The following is a 19,696-nucleotide window of genomic DNA, read 5'->3' as shown; positions in this document are numbered from 1 at the left end:
CTTTAGATACAGGTGGACCTGTGTTGAAGCACCAACGCTGCTCTTTCTGGCTATGTTACTATAAGCTATTTAGTCTTTCTAAGTTTTATTTCCTCTTATATAGAATTATTTTAACACCTGTCTCCTAGAGTTTTTGTAGGGTAAGTGTGTAACTTTTTCCTGGCTCCCAGCACATACTTCTTGAGTGTCAGCTTTTACTATTTCCCATACATTCCATGTAACTGAGATTTTCCTGTATTTGCTGTTGGTTTAGACAGTTTTGCCATTGCATTTTTTCAAAAATTAAATGAGATATTTCAGATGTTGGTGACTATATTTAAAATGGTCCTTAATGGATATAAAAGCAAAGGTAGAAGTTGTGGGTTAAAAGCAAGACAAAAATAAATCCCCTAAAAGGAAACTCACTTAAGAAAAAAGTTCTTGTGTATCAGTGAAAGTATTCTAACCGTCAGTTTTTTTTTTTTTTTAAAGATTTTATTTATTTATTTGACAGAGAGAAATCACAAGTAGGCAGAGAGGCAGGCAGAGAGAGAGAGGAGGAAGCAGGCTCCCCGCCGAGCAGAAAGCCCGATGCGGGGCTCGAACCCAGGACCTGGGATCATGACCCGAGCCGAAGGCAGCGGCCTAACCCACTGAGCCACCCAGGCGCCCCATCAGTTTTTAAACGTATAGTGTTTCCACCACTCTTTGGTTCTCTGCTATTTCAACCAAGAGTAGGAAAAGTAAGTATACTAAATAAACGTAAGATTAGCTGCAATAAGAGGTGGTCTTATCTGTATCTGCTGAGTGTAGGCTTCACTTAATTGCTAAAATCCTCAGGACTTTGAGCATGGGGTATGGGACAGCAGAGAACAAATGTATAAAATAGGTTTTTTCCCTGGGGTGCCTGGGTGGCTCAGTCGGGTAAGCATCTGCCTTCGGCTCAGGTCATGATCCCAGGGTCCTGGGATCAAGCCCCTCATCGGGCTCCCTGCCAAGGAGAGAGTCTGCTTCTCCCTCTCCCTCTGCCTGCTGTTCTCTCTCTGACAAATAAATAAAATCTTTAAAAAAACAAAATAGGTTTTCCCCCCAAATCAGCTGGTGTGTCTTGAGTATATGTACCCATTGTTGAGAAACTATACTTGGGGAGACCAGATTAATATATTTCAAGTAATTATAGCATAATTAGTTGCTTAACAGTGGTAGTAACTAATGACTAAAAAGAACAGAATTCTTAGAAGTTGGTGGTAGTCAGAAAACTTTATGGAAAAAATAAAACCATTGAGCCATAGAAGGTGAATAGATTTTTATCCTATTTAAAATCTTTTATAACATATTCATTTTAGAAAATCAAAAATAGAATTAAGTAAAAAAAAAAAACCTCAAACTCACATTCCTACCCCTCCTGAGATCTGTTTACATGGTATATCCTTTTCCATATGCATGATTTTTTTTTTTTGGCACAAGTGGAATCATAATCTGTTCTTTTCAGTAATAAGTACATTCTAACAATCTTTCTTATTGAGTTGGTCTGCTCTTCTAAATAGTAGCTGTCCAGAGGACTAGAGGAAAGGAAAACAAGCACAGAGTGCTCTTCAGTGCTCTCTCTTAAAGTCTGTTGTCCATTGTCAGAATGACTTGTCCATTCTTTTATTGGGGTTTGAGAGTTCTTTATATATTCTAGGTACTAGCCCTTTGTCAATATGTGTTTTGAAAACATTTTCTTTCAGTGTGCAACTTTTCTTTTTTAAATCCTTTTTACTGGATCTTTTACAAGGCAAAAGATTTTAATTTTGATGAAGTCCAGTATTCCATTTATAAATAATTATACCATATGATGTCAAGTTTTTAACTCTTTGCCTAGCCCTAGATCCTGAAAATTTTCTATTTTTTTCTAAAAGTTTTATAATTTTATGTTTTACATTTAAGCCCATGGTCTGTTGTGAGTTGATTTTTGTGTAAGTTGTGGACTTAGGTTGAGGTTCACTTTTTGCCTGTTGTACATGTGCAATTTCTCCAGCATCATTTGTTGAAAAGGCTGTATTTTATTGAATTGCTTTCATACCTTTTTCAAAAATGATGAATTGAGAATTGTTCCTTCTGTTTTCTGGAAGATACTGTATCAGATTAGTCATTCTTGTTTAAATGTTTGAGAAAATTGTCCAGTGAAACATCTAGGTTTGGATGTTTCTTTTTTGGTTTTAAAATTATGAATTCAATTTCTTCAGTAGTTGTAAGGCTGTTCAAATAATCTTTCATATTAGGTGAGTTGTGGTAGTTGGTTTTTCAAGACATAATCCCTTCTGTCTAAGTTAACAGATTTATGTATGTACAGTTTTTTGTAAGATTCCATGTTATTATTTTGGTATCTGCAAGTCTAGGTCATTTTTGACATTGATAATTGGTATTTTCTGTTTTTTTCATTTTCAGTGCTGCTGTCAGTTTCATTCACCTTTTCAAAGTAGTAGTTTTTGTTTGTTTGTTTTTAAGATTTTATTTATTTGACTGAGACACAGTGAGAGAGGGAACACAGGCAGGGGGAGTGGGTGAGGGAGAAGTAGGCTTCTCGTTGAGCAGGGAGCCTGATGTGGGGCTCAGTCCTGGGACCCTCAGATCATGACCTGAGCCAAAGGCAAATGCTTAATGACTGAGCCACCCAGGTGCCCCAGTTCTTTGTTTTATTGATTTTTCCCTGTGTTTCTTTGTTTTTCATTTTATTGGCCTTTGCTCTTATCACTGTTACTTCCTTTTTTCTCCTTGCTTTGAGTTTATTCTTCTGTACATTTTTAGATGGGAGTTTAGATTATTAAGATTTATTCCCTAATCTATGCACTTAGTGCTGTAAGTTTCCCTCTCAGTACTCAGCTTTAACTGTGTCCCAGAAATTATGTTTTATCTTCCTTTTCATTTAATTCAATGTATTTAAAAATTTTTTTCTGAGACTTTATCTTTGACCCTTTAATTTATAAGTGTGTTACTTAGTTTCTGATAGTCCAGAGATTATGTTACTTCTCTGTTATCAATAACAGTTTCTAGTTTGAATCCTTTGTGCTTAGAGAATATAGTCTATATGATGTCAATCATTTTAAAGTTGTTGAAGTTTGTTGTATGGCCCTGAATATGGTCTGTCTTGGTATATGTTCTGCAAATACTTGAAATATGTTCTATGAGTACTTGAAAATAATGTGTATTTTGCCTTTGTTGGGTGGAACTTTCTGTTAATATCAGTTAGGTTCTGCTGGGTGATGGTGCTGTTCAGTTTTTCTGTATACTTGCTGATTTTCTTTCTGGTTGTTCTGTCAGTTGTTGAGAGATGAGTTGTTGAAGTCTCCATCTATATGTAAAGGTTTGCCAATTTGTTCACTTCTCTGGGCTTTTGCTTCATATATTGTGGCTTTGTTCGGTGCGTTCACATTTAGGATTGCTTTGTTTTCTAGGTGGATTCACTTGTTTATCATTATGTAATGTCCCTCTCTGTCTCTGGTAGGTGTTGTGTTTTGGTTTTTGGCTTTTGGTTTTTTCTTTGAAATTGACTTTGTCTGATATTAATATAGCCATGCCTATTTTTCTTTGATTAATGTTTGCACGTTAAACCTTTTTCCATTCTTTTACGTTCACCCTACCTGTATCTTTGTATTTGGACAAGTTTCTTGATGATTGAGTCATGTTTTTAATTTATTCCACTTAATTTCTTTTAGTTGGTGTGTATGGGCCATTTATGATTAATGTATTTTGTTATGTTGGAGTTCAAGTCTGCTGTTTTATTTTCGGTTTTCTGATGTGGTTTTTGTTTTGTTTTTTATTCTGTGTTCTTTTTCTGGCCTTTTCATGGGGGTTACTTGAATATTTTTTAGAATTACATTTTGATATTCCATAATGGTTTTGAGGATATTCCTTTGTGTTAGCTTTTTCAGTGGTTGCTCTAGATTTCACGTGTACAAAACTTGTACTGGTTGACTGATACTGTCATTTTACCACTTTGAATAAAGTATAGAAATCTTATTTCTCGTCTACGGCCATACCACCCTGAACGCGCCCGATCTCGTCTGATCTCGGAAGCTAAGCAGGGTCGGGCCTGGTTAGTACTTGGATGGGAGAAATCTTATTTCTCTTTATATCCCTTTTTCCTCTCCCATTTATAATTGTTTTTAAATATTTCCTCTCCTTCATTTAGATCTAGCCTCATCACACAGTGTTTTGCTTCAACTATTAAATAAATTAGAAAACTCAAAAGGAGAAAGAAGGCCTGTTGTACTTACCCCTATATTTACTTACTGTGTCCTTTCATCCTTCCAAGGGTCTTTTTTACATTGTTTCTTTTCTGTTTAGAGAACAACTTTTAACCAAGTTTTTGTTTGTTTTTTTTTTTAGGGTTGGTCTCTTGGCAACGAATTCTCTTATTTTTCCTTCATCTAAGAATGTTTTGATTACCCTTTCATTCCCTGAAGGCTGGGTAAAGGATTCTGTATTAACAGTTCTTTTTCTTGAACAGTTTTGTGCCAAGTCCTTCTGGCCTCCTCTTCTGAGGAGAAATTCCTCTCATTTGAATAGTTTTTCCCGGTAGGCAAGGTGTTGTTTTGCTTATTACTCTCAATGGATTAATTTGGGGTCTTCTATTTCTTTCTGAAGTTTTCTGTTTTTTTGGTTTGTTTCAGATTTCATAATTGCTCATTTGAAGCATTTTAAATTCATGGTGGTTTTCAAATCTTTCAGGAAATTCTATCTTGGCATGTGTTGATTGTCTTCTCGTTAAGTTTGAGATCTTTTGCAGTTCTTGGTATAACAAGTGATTTTAGATTGCAACCTGGACATTTTCATATTATGTTATGAGACTGTAGATGTTATTTACACCTACTGTTTTACCTGACTTTTTCTGACACTGCTGTATCAGGGAAATGGGGGGAGGGGTCACAATCAGATGAAAGTAGAAGTCCCACCCAGCCTCTGTTGACACCTGAATGGGGGAAAGGGTCTTCTCATTACCACTGAGCTGTGACGGAAGTTGTCCGTGTGAACTCCAGTAACATTGTGGTGGGAGTGACCTTGTCTTGAGTCTGCAGGTCTTCCTCTGACACCACCCCAGTGCCCCGTTACTTCTGGGTGGGTCACACACTTCCTCTGTAATCTCTGCTTACTGAGTGGGAGTCCTGTCACTGATTGGCAGGGATGAAAATTCCAGCTCCCTAATTGGCCTCTGTTATACCCTAATGGAGGTGTAGAGTACCTCATTCCAGCTTCCCAAGGGTGGAAGCCTAGGCTCTCTACCTGGCTTTTGCTTGCCTGGCTAGGTCTGGGATCCAGCCTTTCCTGAGGTGCTTGACTAGAGTGTTGTCTGGAAGTTCCGTCTTGCTAGCCTCCTTCTTTCTTGGTCCTCTGGCTAGAGAGAGCAAGCTTTTGTTGTGTTTTTGTGTGCCCATGGTGTTTCTGGGTTTTTGGCTTCTTTGACCTTGAGTCTGGATTTATGAAGGAGAAAGAAAACCTAGAAGGTTTTATAGGTTCCCTGGTTGGCTTTCCTTTCTCTATACTTTTCAAAGTCCTGTCTTTGTTAAATGTCTAATGCCAGGATTTTTAGTTCTCCATAGCACTCTGTTTTCCTGTGAGTGAAAGTCTAGCTGTCACTTTAAATTATTTTAATTGAGATAGTGGATTTGGATTTTGTGTGTTTAATGTTGCCAGCTTTTACAATAACTGGTTTTAAACCTGGGTATTTATCTCCTGGGTAACTGGTTCATCTTCAACTTTATTTTAAGCATTAGAAAGGATGCTGTGTTCTTTTTAGCCCCTCTCCTGCTCCCTTTCACCTGCTAGTAATTGGTAGCATTTTTACTCAGAGCAAGTTATTAAATCAATATGTGCTTAAAGGAAACTGTACTATTTCAGCTAATAAAATCCTATCAAAAATGTCAGCACTTCAAATTCCATATCTCCCTTTGGTGACCTATTATTTGTTTCTCCTTTCTGCCTAGCTTAAATTCATTTTTGCTTTGTCTGCAGACATCCCACCAGCACTGTGTTCTGTGGGAAGAAAGAAAACAACTAGAGAGTGCTTTTCTATCTGTGTCTTTCTAGGCTCACAGTGTGAGTTCCCAGTAATCAAGGACAGTGTCTTCTTTCTGTCCCCCACAGCCGCTAGTACAGAATGAGTTCTTGGTAAATATTTGTGAATGAACAACTGCATAAATCCTAAAAGATAACCATCGTCTCTTTTCTTTATTTTTTAATTTTTTATTTTATTTTATTTTTTTTAAGATTTTTTAAAAATTTGGGACGCCTGGGTGGCTCAGTTGGTTAAGCAGCTGCCTTCGGCTCAGGTCATGATCCCAGCGTCCTGGGATCGAGTCCCACATCGGGCTCCTTGTTCTGTGGGGAGCCTGCTTCTCCCTCTGCCTCTGCCTGCCACTCTGTCTGCCTGTGCTTGCTCTCTCTCTCTGACAAATAAATAAATAAAATCTAAAAAAAAAAAAAAAGATTTTTTAAAAATTTATTTGACAGAGAGAGAACAAGTAGGCAAAGTGGCAGGCAGAGGGGAAGGGGGAAGCAGGCTCCTCACCGAGCAGGGAGCCCCTGGGATCATGACCTGAGCCGAAGGCAGATGCTTAGCCAACTGAGCCACCCAGGTGCCCCTTATTTATTTATTTATTTATTTTTTTAAGATTTTATTTATTTATTTGACAGCGAGAGATCACAAGCAGGCAGAGAGGCAGGCAGAGAGAGAGGAGGAAGCAGGCACCCCGCTGAGCAGAGAGCCCCATGCGGGGCTCAATCCCAGGACCCTGAGATCATGACCTGAGCTGAAGGCAGCGGCTCAACCCACTGAGCCACCCAGGCGCCCCTATTTATTTGTTTTTTAAAGTTCATTTTATTTTATTGTTTTAGTGATGTCTGCACCCAACGTGGGGCTTGAACTCACAACCCTGAGATCAAGAGTCTCATGCTTTTCTGTCTGAGCCAGCCAGGGGCCCCAGCCTTCTAAAGACTGCACAATACCTTCCTTGAATTTTGTATGTTTGTATTGGATAGTGAATATGTGTATTGTAAGACACTTTTGACCATCTAGTGTTAAGACCTTTGAATATATAAATACTGGTTAAGCGTAGATATTAATACTGACTTTAGATAGCACTGCTGACAGAGAAAGCACATAATGGGCAAAACAATGTTAATGAGACAGGGTGAGAATTCTTGTACAAGACCCAAGTAAATGACTGTTCACAGTAAGCGCGTCATAAATTTTCTTGTCTTAAGAAATTCATGAGTGTCTCTGATGTTTTCACCAGCCCCTCAAGGACAAAAAGAATACCCATAACACCGGTGCAGAAGTTCAGTTCAGATAACTTTGGGCGCTGCTCAGTTTCTCAGACTTCAGAGGCAGAGTGGATATTTCACTCTGATTCCTCTTTCACCTTGATTTTCTCCCGCTATTTTTTTTATCACAGAAACTGCCAGAAACCCAGCCTCACAAAAATATGGCATCACTGAAAGGAATGTAGCAGTTTTAATCTAGAGACAGAGAGGGAGCTGGTATTTCACTCAGAGTTCAACAGAAAATGCTGGGTTTCACTAAAAAATGTAAAATATCTTGCAGCGCTCTGTGTGTTTGCCATTGTGCCCTGGAGTATTTCAGTGCAGGGCCTAGGAGCTGGGGCCCTATGGGCTGCAGTCGTGGAGGGTGGGAGGGGATCGCTCCTGGGGATGGTGTCTGTTTTGGAGCAGGGTGGGAACAGAAAAGCAAAGTTGTAGGAGCATTGATGAGGGCCGAGCAGGTGGTTAAGAGTGAGCCATCGATGGGGCACCTGCGTGGCTTAGTCTGTCAAGCATCCAACTTTTGGTTTTGGCTCTGGTCGTGACCTCAGGATTGTGAAATGGAGACTTCACAGGGCTTCGCGCCAGCATGGAGTTTGCTTGAGATTCTTTGCCTTTCCCTCTGCTCCCCACCCAACTCACATGCACAAGCTCACTCTCGCTCTCAAATAAATAAATTACATCTTTAAAAAAAAAAAAAAAAAGCGAGCTATAATCTTAACTACATAAGCCATCTGTCTTTAACCAGTTCATCTTAGTGTTGATTTTTTTTATTTTCACCAATTCATATGCATAGTATTTTTGTTTTTCTTGAACACTTTCATCATACTTTTAATGTAAAAGTAAAAATTGAGTATGAAACTCTGATCTTGGTGTAGAGGATGACTTAATAGTCTTGGATTCTCTTGTTACTTCTACTATTATATTAGCTCTTTTAAAAATATCACTCACTGGAGTCCAGTCTTTGTTTCTGTGTATCATTTTTGAGTCAATCAGAAGTTCTTGTGTTCTTCTCCCAATGTAGAACAAATCACCTGCTGCAGTTACCGAACCAGAGACAAGTAAATTTGATAGTACCGGATATGATAAGGACTTAGTGGAAGCTTTGGAAAGAGATATAATTTCTCAGAATCCCAATGTTCGATGGTAAGTTATAGCACAGCAAGATAACTGGTGCTGAGAATGCTTTTTGGAAAAGTAAAGGGAACCATTACTTTTAGTAAACGCACTGAAGATCATCAGCCCTTGAGGCTGGGATGAGAGTGCCTGCAATGTAAGCCCAGCGCTTGGTTCCGGCTCTACCAGATTTTTGTCTGAGATCTTTATTTAATAAAATAACAAACGATGAATAAGTTTCTATTAAATAAAAAAATCTCATAAAGATCATAGACATCTCTTCTTCTTTTTGGGACATCCTCTAATGCTGAAATGGCACGGATTCTTAGGCATGTGTGTTGTTTGCTTTTGTTTTTTTTGTTCCTATGTAAGCTCTGTGCCCAAGTGGGACTTGAACTCAACCCCTACGCAGATCGGGAGTTGCAGTGCTCTAGCGACTGAGCCAGCCAGATGCCCCGTTGTTGCTTGTTATCTATAGGTTTGTCCCATGCATGTTGCTTTTATTTTCTGTGACTTTGAGCAGTGGTTCTCAGCTTGACTTACTGTATCTAATCAAAGAACTGTAATTATCACACTGAGTTCTAAAAGCTCCCTTTCAAAAAAAATTTTAAAAAAAGGCCCTCTTTCCCACGAAATTAGGTACATTCTGCTATATATTTATCATTAAAATCTTAATGATTTTTAGGTATGACTTTGGGGATATTTTTAAAAATATTTTTTGATATTTGGTATTTATATAGTAAACATGTATTTTCATGAAAATGCCACATGTACCAGTAATAGTAGTAGCAGTAAGAGTTTTCTGGTGGTTGGTGGTAACTTCATAGTAGTCTCTGTGATACTCTTTATCCTTGGTGTCTACATTTAAATAGGGTTGGGGGCAAAGCAGCAATATTGGAGCCTTGTCTCTGCTTTATGCCCTTTTTATTCTTACTTTTTAAAAAAGATTTTACTTATTTATTTGACAGAGACACAGCGAGAGAGGGATCACAAGCAGGGGGAGTGGGAGAGGGAGAAGCAGGCTTCCCGCTGAGCTGAGAGCCGGATGTGGGGCTCTATCCCAGGACCCTGAGCTGAAGGCAGATGGTTAACTGTCTGAGCTGCGCCCCCCTTTTTTTAAAATGGGCTCATTGTTTCTAAATCATGGAGTTTATGAAAATGAGCATCACAAGGGTAGGAATTTAAAATAAGATGGCATGATAAATACCTAAGAGTGGGCCTATAGACCAGTGGTGTCATTCACCAACTTGGAAATCATTATTGCCAGGAATTAAAGATTCAGGTTGTGCTGCACGTGTCCTGGCTGGTGTGGCAGGCCTCCTCCCTGTGTGCGAGTTCACTCATGCCAGGCGTGGGGCTTCGCAGTCTGGCAGCTGTGGAAAACGGTGCTTCTGTGTTTTGCAAGAGTGCCTATAGCTAAATATGTGATCTAAGAGGGTGTTGATAAAATATATCCTCTTTCAGGGATGATATCGCTGATTTAGTAGAAGCTAAAAAGTTGCTGAAGGAAGCTGTGGTGTTACCGATGTGGATGCCAGAATTCTTTAAGGGCATTAGGAGACCATGGAAAGTAAGTTTATTACTGTTAATAGTGTTCTCAAAATGAACGGCAGGTACTTTGCTGCAGAAAACCAGTATTTATCTTATTCAGGGGAGTGAGGGGAAAGAATAAGTAAGGCAAATTTTATTTTATTTATTTATTTTTTAAGGAAAATTTTGAAGTAAATGATAACTCCTTATTTTGTTTAGACCAAAAGCTATTGCAAGGTTCCCAGAGTAAGAAATAGGCACAGGGTGACCTTTGGAAAGTTGATTTAGAATGAGCTCATATTTGCAAACATGAACAAGTTGCCTAGTGCAGAACTACTCCATTGGGTGTATCTGCTACAGAACTTGTATCCTCTACTTCTTGCTGTTGTCCTTAAGAAATTGAGACCTATCTGTCTGTATTGAATGGATACTTTTTAATAAGTCATGAGTTGATCTGAAAAGAGACTGAAAAAAAACTTTCTTGGACATAGAAAATGTGGTCATGGCTAGCTCTGTACTTATTATTAAAAATTCTTGAAATATTAAATGATAAGCGAGCTACAAAATTCTGGACATTTTTCAAGTACAACTATGTAACAAAAAAAAAACCAATTTGTTTGACCTAGAGACTAGCAGGAAATGTATCCAAATACTATTGGTACCTGTGTTAGGGTGTAATTTTACAATGTCAGTATTATAACATTGTATTTTTCTCATTTCTGAGTTCCACATTTTTAATAATGTAGTTACCTTTTGTAATGAAAAAAATAACTTGGTGATAAAGTATATCCTTTTGCTTATTTTTATTTTTCTTAATATTTTATGTTAGTTGAAAATTAATTCTTAGTAATGGAATTCTTGTGAATTAGAACAGTGGCAGGTAAATTTTTCAGTTACGTTATTATTTTCCCCGACAGGGAGTGTTGATGGTTGGCCCACCTGGCACAGGAAAGACCCTCCTTGCTAAGGCAGTAGCTACGGAATGCAAGACAACGTTCTTCAATGTGTCTTCGTCAACTCTGACTTCCAAATACAGAGGGGAGTCTGAGAAGCTTGTTCGTCTTCTGTTTGAAATGGTGAATGTTTGAGACCACTCTAATGATTCTTTACCTCTAAAAGGGATAGAAGTGAGTCGTAACTATTTCCAGTATGTAGAATAGCTGGGCTGGATGATACTGTGTCCAGAGTGTGATTCCCATGCCCTTGAAGCTAGAACCCACAAATCCACGAGTAACTGGAGTTTTTCTGTGTCTCCTTTCCTCCAGAGGAAGAGCCATCTCTGTTGGCTTATGGACATGCTCACATTATGGGATCTGCCTTCCTAATCTGTTCTAGGTGTTTGAAATTATTATGTTTTTTAAATCAGTAGGCTTACTTATAATATGATAAGTGCAGTGTTGTAATAGTAATATGAGATGGTGAAAATCAAGTAGTTGTGGTTAGATCCCTCCAATCTATTAACTGTGCTAAATACCTTAAGTTTAATGATCCAGACTTTTGTTCCTCCTTTTCCTATTACTTTGAGTTTCTTTTTTCCCTTCTTCAACTCCCGCTAATCTGAGTATCAGTAGAAGGAATTATAATTTAACAAGTTCATAGTAGAGTGGATTAAATTCAACAGCTTTTTAGACTTCTGACTGTTAAACTTCACTGATTATTTCAGTCTTGCCTCATTTAAGAAATAGTGTAGTTATGTGTATCAGGACAGAGCTATGCTTATTATATGGACAGGGACTTGCATGCTTAACTTTAAAGACTTCACTGTGGACAACCCTTTAGATGACCGTGTTAATGTGACATTAGATCTTACTTCCTAGACTCAGAATAAAACTAAACAAGTAAATGAAAACCCTTACGATTTAATGTTATCCATTTTCTGTAAAGGTTTCTCCCTCTTTGAATTCCCATTTTCTCCTTCAAGTTTGATAATTCATATGGCAGGATGCAAATTCCAACAGGTTCTTAATAGTTTATCAGAAATTTATACTGTAGTAGGGGAATCTGTAGTTTATACTGTAGTAGTGGAGAACCTCTTAGATGAGTTTGAAAAATCAGTTTGCCCTTTGCTTCAGGGGAAGGAGAATTACATTGCCAGGATTCCAGAATACTCAGGCTTTTAAAAAATGTAACGTAAATAGAATGAACGGCTAAGTTTGGAGTCTTTAGGGTCCGGTGGCCCAGCTTCAGATCCCACCTCCGTCATCTCTTTCCTAGCTGGCTAACTCTGGGCAAATTCCTTTGCTGCTCCTCAGTTTATCTGTAAGAGGATGACTGTAATACAGGAGCTGCCTCTGTAATGTTTGGACGGCGCAATGAGCTAATGCCTGTGAATTGCTTACTGTAGAGCCTGACTCATAGGGGCTAAACAGTAGTAGCTGTTCTGTTTCAGGATTATTTGATATATTTTCTAAAGGAGAGTTTATATTAAAAAAAAAAATGACCATTTTTTTCTGTGCCGGGAAGCCTCTTACAAAATCCTAATTTACATTATTTTTTATGGTGAGGGCTATGAAGGTTTATCAAACAGCTTGTTTTTTACTGGCTTCCCTGATGTTAACCATCTTTAAGTAAGTGCCTGCTTCTCTGGAATCTGCTACTTTGAGTTGTCTGCTGCTGAGTAGTGGGGCTGAGTAGTGGGGCTGAGTCACTGGCCAGTTTGGAGCTTCTGCCTTTGGGACTTCTGATTAGGGCTCATATTTAAAACTCAAATTAAAACTGGTTTAATTTTTCCCCCCTGTTCATCATATGGACTCTTTCCTGGAGTGAAGAGTACTGCCTCTCACATCTTGTTTTGTCTGCTCTGTAGATGACTTGCCTCTCCCCCAGGACCCAGCCCCACTCCCCTGAATCTCTCAAAGCAAACATATTTCAAGTGTTCTTTTCTTTTCTTTTTTTTTTTTTTTTCTTTTCCAAGGCCTGTATTTTTAATAATGCCACTTAAATACAAATCTTTCCAGGATTTTTCTCATGACATGGTAGCAAACACATAACCAAAACTTAATGGTGTACTTTTTGTTGTATTGTCAAGAACTTTCATTTTCAAGTATCAGAAACCTAATCAAATGAGTTTAAACCAAAAGAATAGTATATTGGATCATGCAGCGAGGACTTTTCAGAATCTATTTCAGCTTTTTAGACCTAGCAGGATCTAACAATTTAGATGTTTTGGGGGATGTCTCTTTGACCTTTGCCTGTCTGTTTACCTCTGGGTTGGCTTTGATTTTGTGTGGTGGCTCCGATAGCCATCAGTGCCTTAAGCCTTGTTTTTATTGTCTTTATAGTAATCTCTGAGAAATTAGCCCTCATTGGATATTTCATTTAAAAATAATAACTATGGAGGCGCTTGGGTGATTCATTCGATTAGGCATCGACTCTCGATTTTGGCTCAGATCATGAACTCAGAGTTGTGAGATCGAGCCCCACGCTGGGCTCCATGCTTAGAGGGTTCTCTCCCTCGCTGTCCTCCTCTCGCCCTCTGTCCCTCCCCTCACTCGTGCTCTCTCACTATAAAATAAATCTTTAAAAATGATTATGAACTTCTTTAGTTACTATAATAAATGTATTGTCAAAAGAAAAATGGCAATTTAATTAGGATTTCTTAGAAGGAATCTATGATTTTATTTAAGGTAATGATTTTCTGTAACCATTTTTTTTCTAGAACTGTAGAACACTTACCAATATCTGTAAATGTTTTCCCACCACTGTTGACTTATTGTAGCATATAAGGTAATTCTGTATTTATATCACTCATGAATAAATAAATACTGCCAGTTAAAGTACGCCATACCATATTGAAGTCTAGGATGAGTTTCCATTCGAAGCTGTCTTGTAGCTGCTCCAGTTGATCTTCTCCCAATGCTGGGATGAGAGAGAGATGTGTGGTGTGGCGGGCTCCTGGGCTCTTTTCTAATTATTGCCGATTATTTTTTAAATGAAATAAAAACCTGATGTTACATGGTTTCTGTATTTAGGCTCGATTTTACTCTCCAGCCACCATATTTATCGATGAGATAGATTCCATTTGTAGTCGCAGAGGGACTTCTGAAGAGCACGAAGCAAGCAGAAGGGTGAAAGCCGAGCTGCTGGTTCAGATGGATGGTATGTGTATGTCTGTGCGTTGACCAAGCTCTACTCCTAGGGCTAAGCCACACAGCTCCTGCAGACCAGAGAGGGCTGGCAAGGAGATCCTGGAGATCGACTGTATTGTGGGGACATGCCAGAAATAATGGCTGTTCACAGAGCACTCGTGGGCATATGCTCGGATTTCTTATTTTCAGCATGAAATTGAAATAAATGTAAATAAATTTGCCTGAGGGATATGTATGTTTTTGAAAAACTTTAAGAAACTGGTATGTAGTTAAACTGGGCAGGTCTTTTGATTAAATCTATTTTGCGTCCTACTTTTTGCATATTAAAACATTTTTCTTGGGCCACAAATTCATATATGTACCATTTAGCCTTAGAAGTCTTAGGGAGGCTTAACAGTTACACTACCTTGCAATTTAGTGCTAAATATGTGATGATCTTTAAGTAGTTGAGCTTTATTTTCTATACTCTGACTTCCTGTCTTTTTACATTCTCCTCTCCCGTTTTTTTAGGTGTTGGAGGTGCTTCTGAAAATGATGACCCTTCCAAAATGGTTATGGTTCTGGCAGCTACTAATTTTCCCTGGGATATTGATGAGGCATTAAGACGACGTCTTGAAAAAAGAATCTATATTCCATTACCATCAGGTTATCTGCATTTGAATCTTGTCTGAAAGCTCATGTTAACTCTTAGGTAGTTTTGCTTAGAGATTTTAAAATTTGGTAGTAATTAATTTAATTTCCTTTAAAGAGACAAATGTAGGTTGTCCTTCCTTATATTAACTGGTACCAGAAAATTAAAAAAAAAAAAAGATTTATTTCTTTGAGACAGAGAGAGCGAGCGATTGCACAAGCCAGGGGAGAGGCAGGAGAAGGAGAAGCAGACTCCTAGTGTGGGGCTCAGTCCCAGGACCCCAAGACTATGATCTGAGCTGAAGGCAGACACTCAGCTGACTGAGCCACCTGGTACCAGGAAATTTTAAATTTAGAAGGGCTCTTAAATTTTTTTTTTTTTAAAGATTTTTATTTATTTATTTGAGAGAAAGACAGTGAGAGAGAGCATGAGCGCGGAGAAGGTCAGAGAGAGAAGCAGACTCCCCATGGAGCTGGGAACCCGATGCGGGACTCGATCCCGGGACTCTGGGATCATGACCTGAGCCGAAGGCAGTCGTCCAACCAACTGAGCCACCCCAGGTGTCCCAGGGCTCTTAAATTTTTAAGCAAATGAGCTCTAAGAATTGGAAAAAAACTTCTCATACAAAGTAGATTTGAGAAAAAAATATGTTTATGTTGAAGGCTTACATTTTTTTTTAAAGTGATATGTTTTTTTTTTAAGATTTCATTTATTTATTTGACACAGAGAGAGATCACAAGTAGGCAGAGAGGCAGGCAGAGAGAGACAGTGGGGGGGCAGGTGGGGGTGGGGGTGTTAGCAGGCTCCCTGCTGAGCCATGGAAGGCTTACATTTTTTAATTTGTTTCCATCATTAGCAAAAGGCAGGGAGGAGCTGTTACGAATAAGTCTACGTGAACTGGAATTGGCCGATGATGTTGACCTTGCAAGCATAGCAGAAAATATGGAAGGTTATTCAGGTGCAGACATTACCAATGTGTGCAGGTATGAATTATTTTGAAAGCATAGGGTATGTGGGTATAAACTTTTGTTATGAAGTTTTTATGCTGAATTAATAAAATGGGTGAAGAATAAAGACCCACATTAGAATTTCCAGTGAGAGACAAGAGTTTTGGGATTAAGTTTGTGGTAAGGTGCTGGTAAGAATTTGGGTATCTTGCATGTCATTGAACAGTCTGCAGTGCTTTTGAAAGCTATAAGTTCAGGAAGCTGATATTAGAACAATTGGTATAATATAGAAAATAAGTAATTTTCTTGGATTAAAAAAATGTTGGTGTACCTCTTCAGTGTTTTTCCTAAGAAGTGTGAAATGGATTGGGCATACTCCAGGGGAGTACAATCTCATTTTCAGTGCAGGTTTTTTAAATATGACAGGAACAGGAGTAAAAAAGAAAAAAGACAGTCTCTAATCCAGTTGATTCAAGTAGGTTTTGTCCTATTAGTTCATATGTTTATTAGCAAGGTACTCACTGTAGAGTATACCACACGGGCTTGTTGTTAGCGTCGGTGAGAACGTGTGGATGGAAGGCAACTGTAGAGTGCTATCCCTTTGGTGGCTGTTATTAAAGCTGAAACTTGATGAAAGGAGAGGTCCTTGAGTCTAAAAAGTTTCTTCTTTAAAAACAAAAAAAACGCCAAAAAACAAGACAAAACTAATACAGGAGGGAAAGCTGAAACACGCTAACTTGACCATTTAATTTTCTCAACCCGTGTAGAAAATAGTTTTTCAGCCATCTGGTTCTCTCCTATCTCTCTGATGTTTATTCTTTCTTTTATTGGACACATACAATGAAATTCAATTGCTAGCTTTTTTTTTTTTTTTTTAAGATTTTATCTATTTATTTGACAGATCACAAGTAGGCAGAGAGGCAGGCAGAGAGAGAGGGGGGAAGCAAGCTCCCTGCTGAGCAGAGAGCCCAATGCGGGGCTCAGTCCCAGGACCCTGAGATCATGACCTGAGCCGAAGGCAGAGGCTTAACCCACTGAGCCACCCAGGTGCCCCAATTGTTAGCTTCTTTATTACACCCTTTTACTTTTTCTTGGCTTCCTACTCAGTATCAGTTATTTAAATTGATTAATATCCGTAATTCATGGAATATTTAACAGCTAAAAAATATCTCAGAACAGGCCTTATATTCTGATAAGAGTCTACGCAGTACTAAGTGTGTATAGTGGGTAATTACAAAATAACACGTACTGAAAAGATTTTCTGTTCACAGAAAATTATTCAATCAAAGTAACACTTTGTTTTAATTTAAAACCTAGGGATGCATCTTTGATGGCAATGAGAAGGCGCATTGAAGGTTTGACGCCAGAAGAGATCAGAAATCTTTCAAGAGAGGAAATGCACATGCCTACAACTATGGAGGACTTTGAAATGGCTTTAAAAAAGGTCTCTAAGTCCGTTTCTGCTGCAGACATTGAAAGATATGAGAAGTGGATATTTGAGTTTGGATCATGCTAAATTCTCACATGTAAACTGTGAGAAACCTGCCTTAAGTGCTTGATTAATAATTAAATGTAGTATTTCATTGCACTGAGTGCTATATTTTTTTAAACTTTGATAATGGTAAGATTTAAAAAAAAAAGTATGATTCTGAATAAAGGCAATTTTTTAAAGCTGCAAGCACACGTGTTTTACTTTAGCATTACCCAATTTTTCTCTTTCACGGACCACATTGTGTTGCAGCACAGGGGCAATTACTTAGCTTGGAAAAGTGTCTTTACATGCACTTCTAAGTACAGCGTCTTCTCTTCCACTGTCCAGCTGCTGTTCCTTCTAGGGAGTAATACTGCTCTAGCACCTTGGATGCCAGTGGATAACTGAAAATTCCCAAACGTTTTTATAGAAGCAGCCAGTTGATGCACAAACCACGGCCCTGGTGTGCCTTCCTGCTTGGGGTTATAGTAGCTTCCCTCCCCTTCCTGGGAAAGCTTTAAAGACCTTTCATTTTATAATGCACTAAGATAGGGACGCCTGGGTGGCTCAGTTGGTTAAGCAGCTGCCTTCGGCTCAGGTCATGATCCCAGCGTCCTGGGATCGAGTCCCACATCGGGCTCCTTGCTTGGCGGGGAGCCTGCTTCTCCCTCTGCCTCTGCCTGCCACTCTGTCTGCCTGTGCTCACTCTCGCTTCTCTCTCTATGACAAATAAATAAATAAAATCTTTAAAAAAAAAAAAAAAAAAAAAATAATGCACTAAGATAGATAGATAAATAAATAAATACATACATACATAAATATGCATACACACGCGCACGCACTCTTGCTTGACTTTATTCTGCCCACGTTTGAGGATGCACTGTAGGCAAGTGGATGCTCATAAGCCCGTGCTGCTCACTGTGTTCTAATGAATGAAACTCATGAACCCATTCACTCATGGAAACAAAGCATAATTAAAATAGTTAATGGTGCAACTGTAGGTTAATAAATGGAATTAATGGTATAAAATCTTATAGGTAAGATACCCATTTAGGATTACTTTTTAAAAAGTAACTTACTGTATCATCCCAACCATAGAAAAGAGCATCATGCCGTGGTCCTGGGTCTCACTGGTAGGGAGGGAAGGCAGACAGGACTCTGCTCGCTGCAAATCCCATACCACACTCTCCAATGGGCCACAGAGACTCCTGCATGGTTCTCCTCACTTGAGTCCCTATATGCTTAATGGATGCAATAAGACCCTGTCATTATTTGCAGTTAGAACTAGAATCTTTAGCATCTCAAGGTGAGGAAGGACATAAAGCAGGTGTTACTAGCTGGGTTACTTTAGGATCAAACCAAATCGCATGCTATTATTTATTCTTCTATAATATGGAGAAAGTATGTTTCACAGGGCTGTTATTCCTTATTAAAAATAGCTAGGCAAAATGAAATCTCACTCCTTCATTTCGCTACCTGTCGTCCTTCCCCATACATACATATCTATTTAGCCTAACTCAAAGGGGATTTTACCCCCCCCCCATTTAAGGTGGTTTTAAAAACCAGTCACTACACTCTTGAATGGTATGTTTAAAATGATGGGTTGCATAAATAATTAATTAAACAATAGGAAATACCATTTGGAGTAAAGTATTATATGTCTAGATTGCATAAAATAGATGTCAGTGTGAATGATGGTTAAAAAAAAAGACCAAAATGGGGCGCCTGGGTGGCTCAGTGGGTTGAGCCGCTGCCTTCGGCTCAGGTCATGGTCTCGGAGTCCTGGGATCGAGCCCCGCATCGGGCTCTCTGCTCAGCGGGGAGCCTGCTTCCTCTTCTCTCTCTGCCTGCCTCTCTGCCTGCTTGTGATCTCTGTCAAATAAATAAATAAAATCTTTAAAAAAAAAAAAAAAAAGACCAAAACACCGCTGAAGGGTAAATAGCTCTAAGAACCACAAGAGCAAGGACATGGTCTAATTCCAGGATGTTGACGGACTCCTTAACTGATTTGAGCCCTGGTTTCAGCCAGTGTATTGTGAAAGGAGCTCTTCCTTAGAAGCAGTTCTTTTTTTTTTTTTTTTTTTTTTAAGATTTTATTTATTTATTTGACAGAGAGAAATCACAAGTAGGCAGAGAGGCAGGCAGAGAGAGAGGAGGAAGCAGGCTCCCTGCTGAGCATAAAGCCCGACGTGGGGCTCGAACCCAGGACCTGGGATCATGACCTGAGCCGAAGGCAGCGGCTTAACCCACTGAGCCACCCAGGCACCCCCCTTAGAAGCAGTTCTTGACTGGGAAATGTTTTTATACCAAAACTCTATACTGTTTTCCTCAAAAAAAGTTTATTTTAGAGTGAGAACATGTCACTACTATTTTTAAATCCTGGTGCATTCAGGTAAGTAGTCTTGGTACAGGATATAATCAAATCATGAAACACTTCAGTGACTTTATACTGAGTCACATACTTAATATAAAGGCACATTAAATTGAATAAAAAAATAAGTGTTAAATTCTTGAGCTTTTAAATTAGAATTTCATAAAGTGCTTTTCATAAAGTCTCATATATTATAGTAATTAAGTGGATAGAATTTCCTTTACAAAGGCACCTTGAAAAGTATTGGCACATGGCATTTTG

The 19,696-nt window shown here is 38.7% G+C and overlaps 1 protein-coding gene across 1 annotated transcript in view; it reads left to right on the top strand.

Moving 5' to 3' along the window:
* KATNA1 (katanin catalytic subunit A1) overlaps nt 1–17,271 on the top strand; it is a 35,315-nt gene extending 18,044 nt beyond the window's left edge. Inside the window, exons 5-11 of the mRNA XM_047732167.1 lie at nt 8,306–8,427; nt 9,862–9,967; nt 10,845–11,003; nt 13,899–14,025; nt 14,526–14,660; nt 15,503–15,629; nt 16,911–17,271. Of these exons, the coding sequence (XP_047588123.1) occupies nt 8,306–8,427; nt 9,862–9,967; nt 10,845–11,003; nt 13,899–14,025; nt 14,526–14,660; nt 15,503–15,629; nt 16,911–17,109 (975 nt within the window). The 3' untranslated portion in view covers nt 17,110–17,271. The remainder of the gene's footprint in view (nt 1–8,305; nt 8,428–9,861; nt 9,968–10,844; nt 11,004–13,898; nt 14,026–14,525; nt 14,661–15,502; nt 15,630–16,910) is intronic.
* The last annotated feature ends 2,425 nt before the right edge of the window (nt 17,272–19,696 follow it).

The sequence above is a fragment of the Lutra lutra genome, chromosome 6 (assembly GCF_902655055.1).
Source record: "Lutra lutra chromosome 6, mLutLut1.2, whole genome shotgun sequence".
In the NCBI taxonomy this organism is placed as follows: domain Eukaryota; kingdom Metazoa; phylum Chordata; class Mammalia; order Carnivora; family Mustelidae; genus Lutra; species Lutra lutra.
The sequence above is the reverse complement of the archived record's forward strand: the minus strand, read 5'-3'. Positions and strand labels throughout refer to the sequence as shown.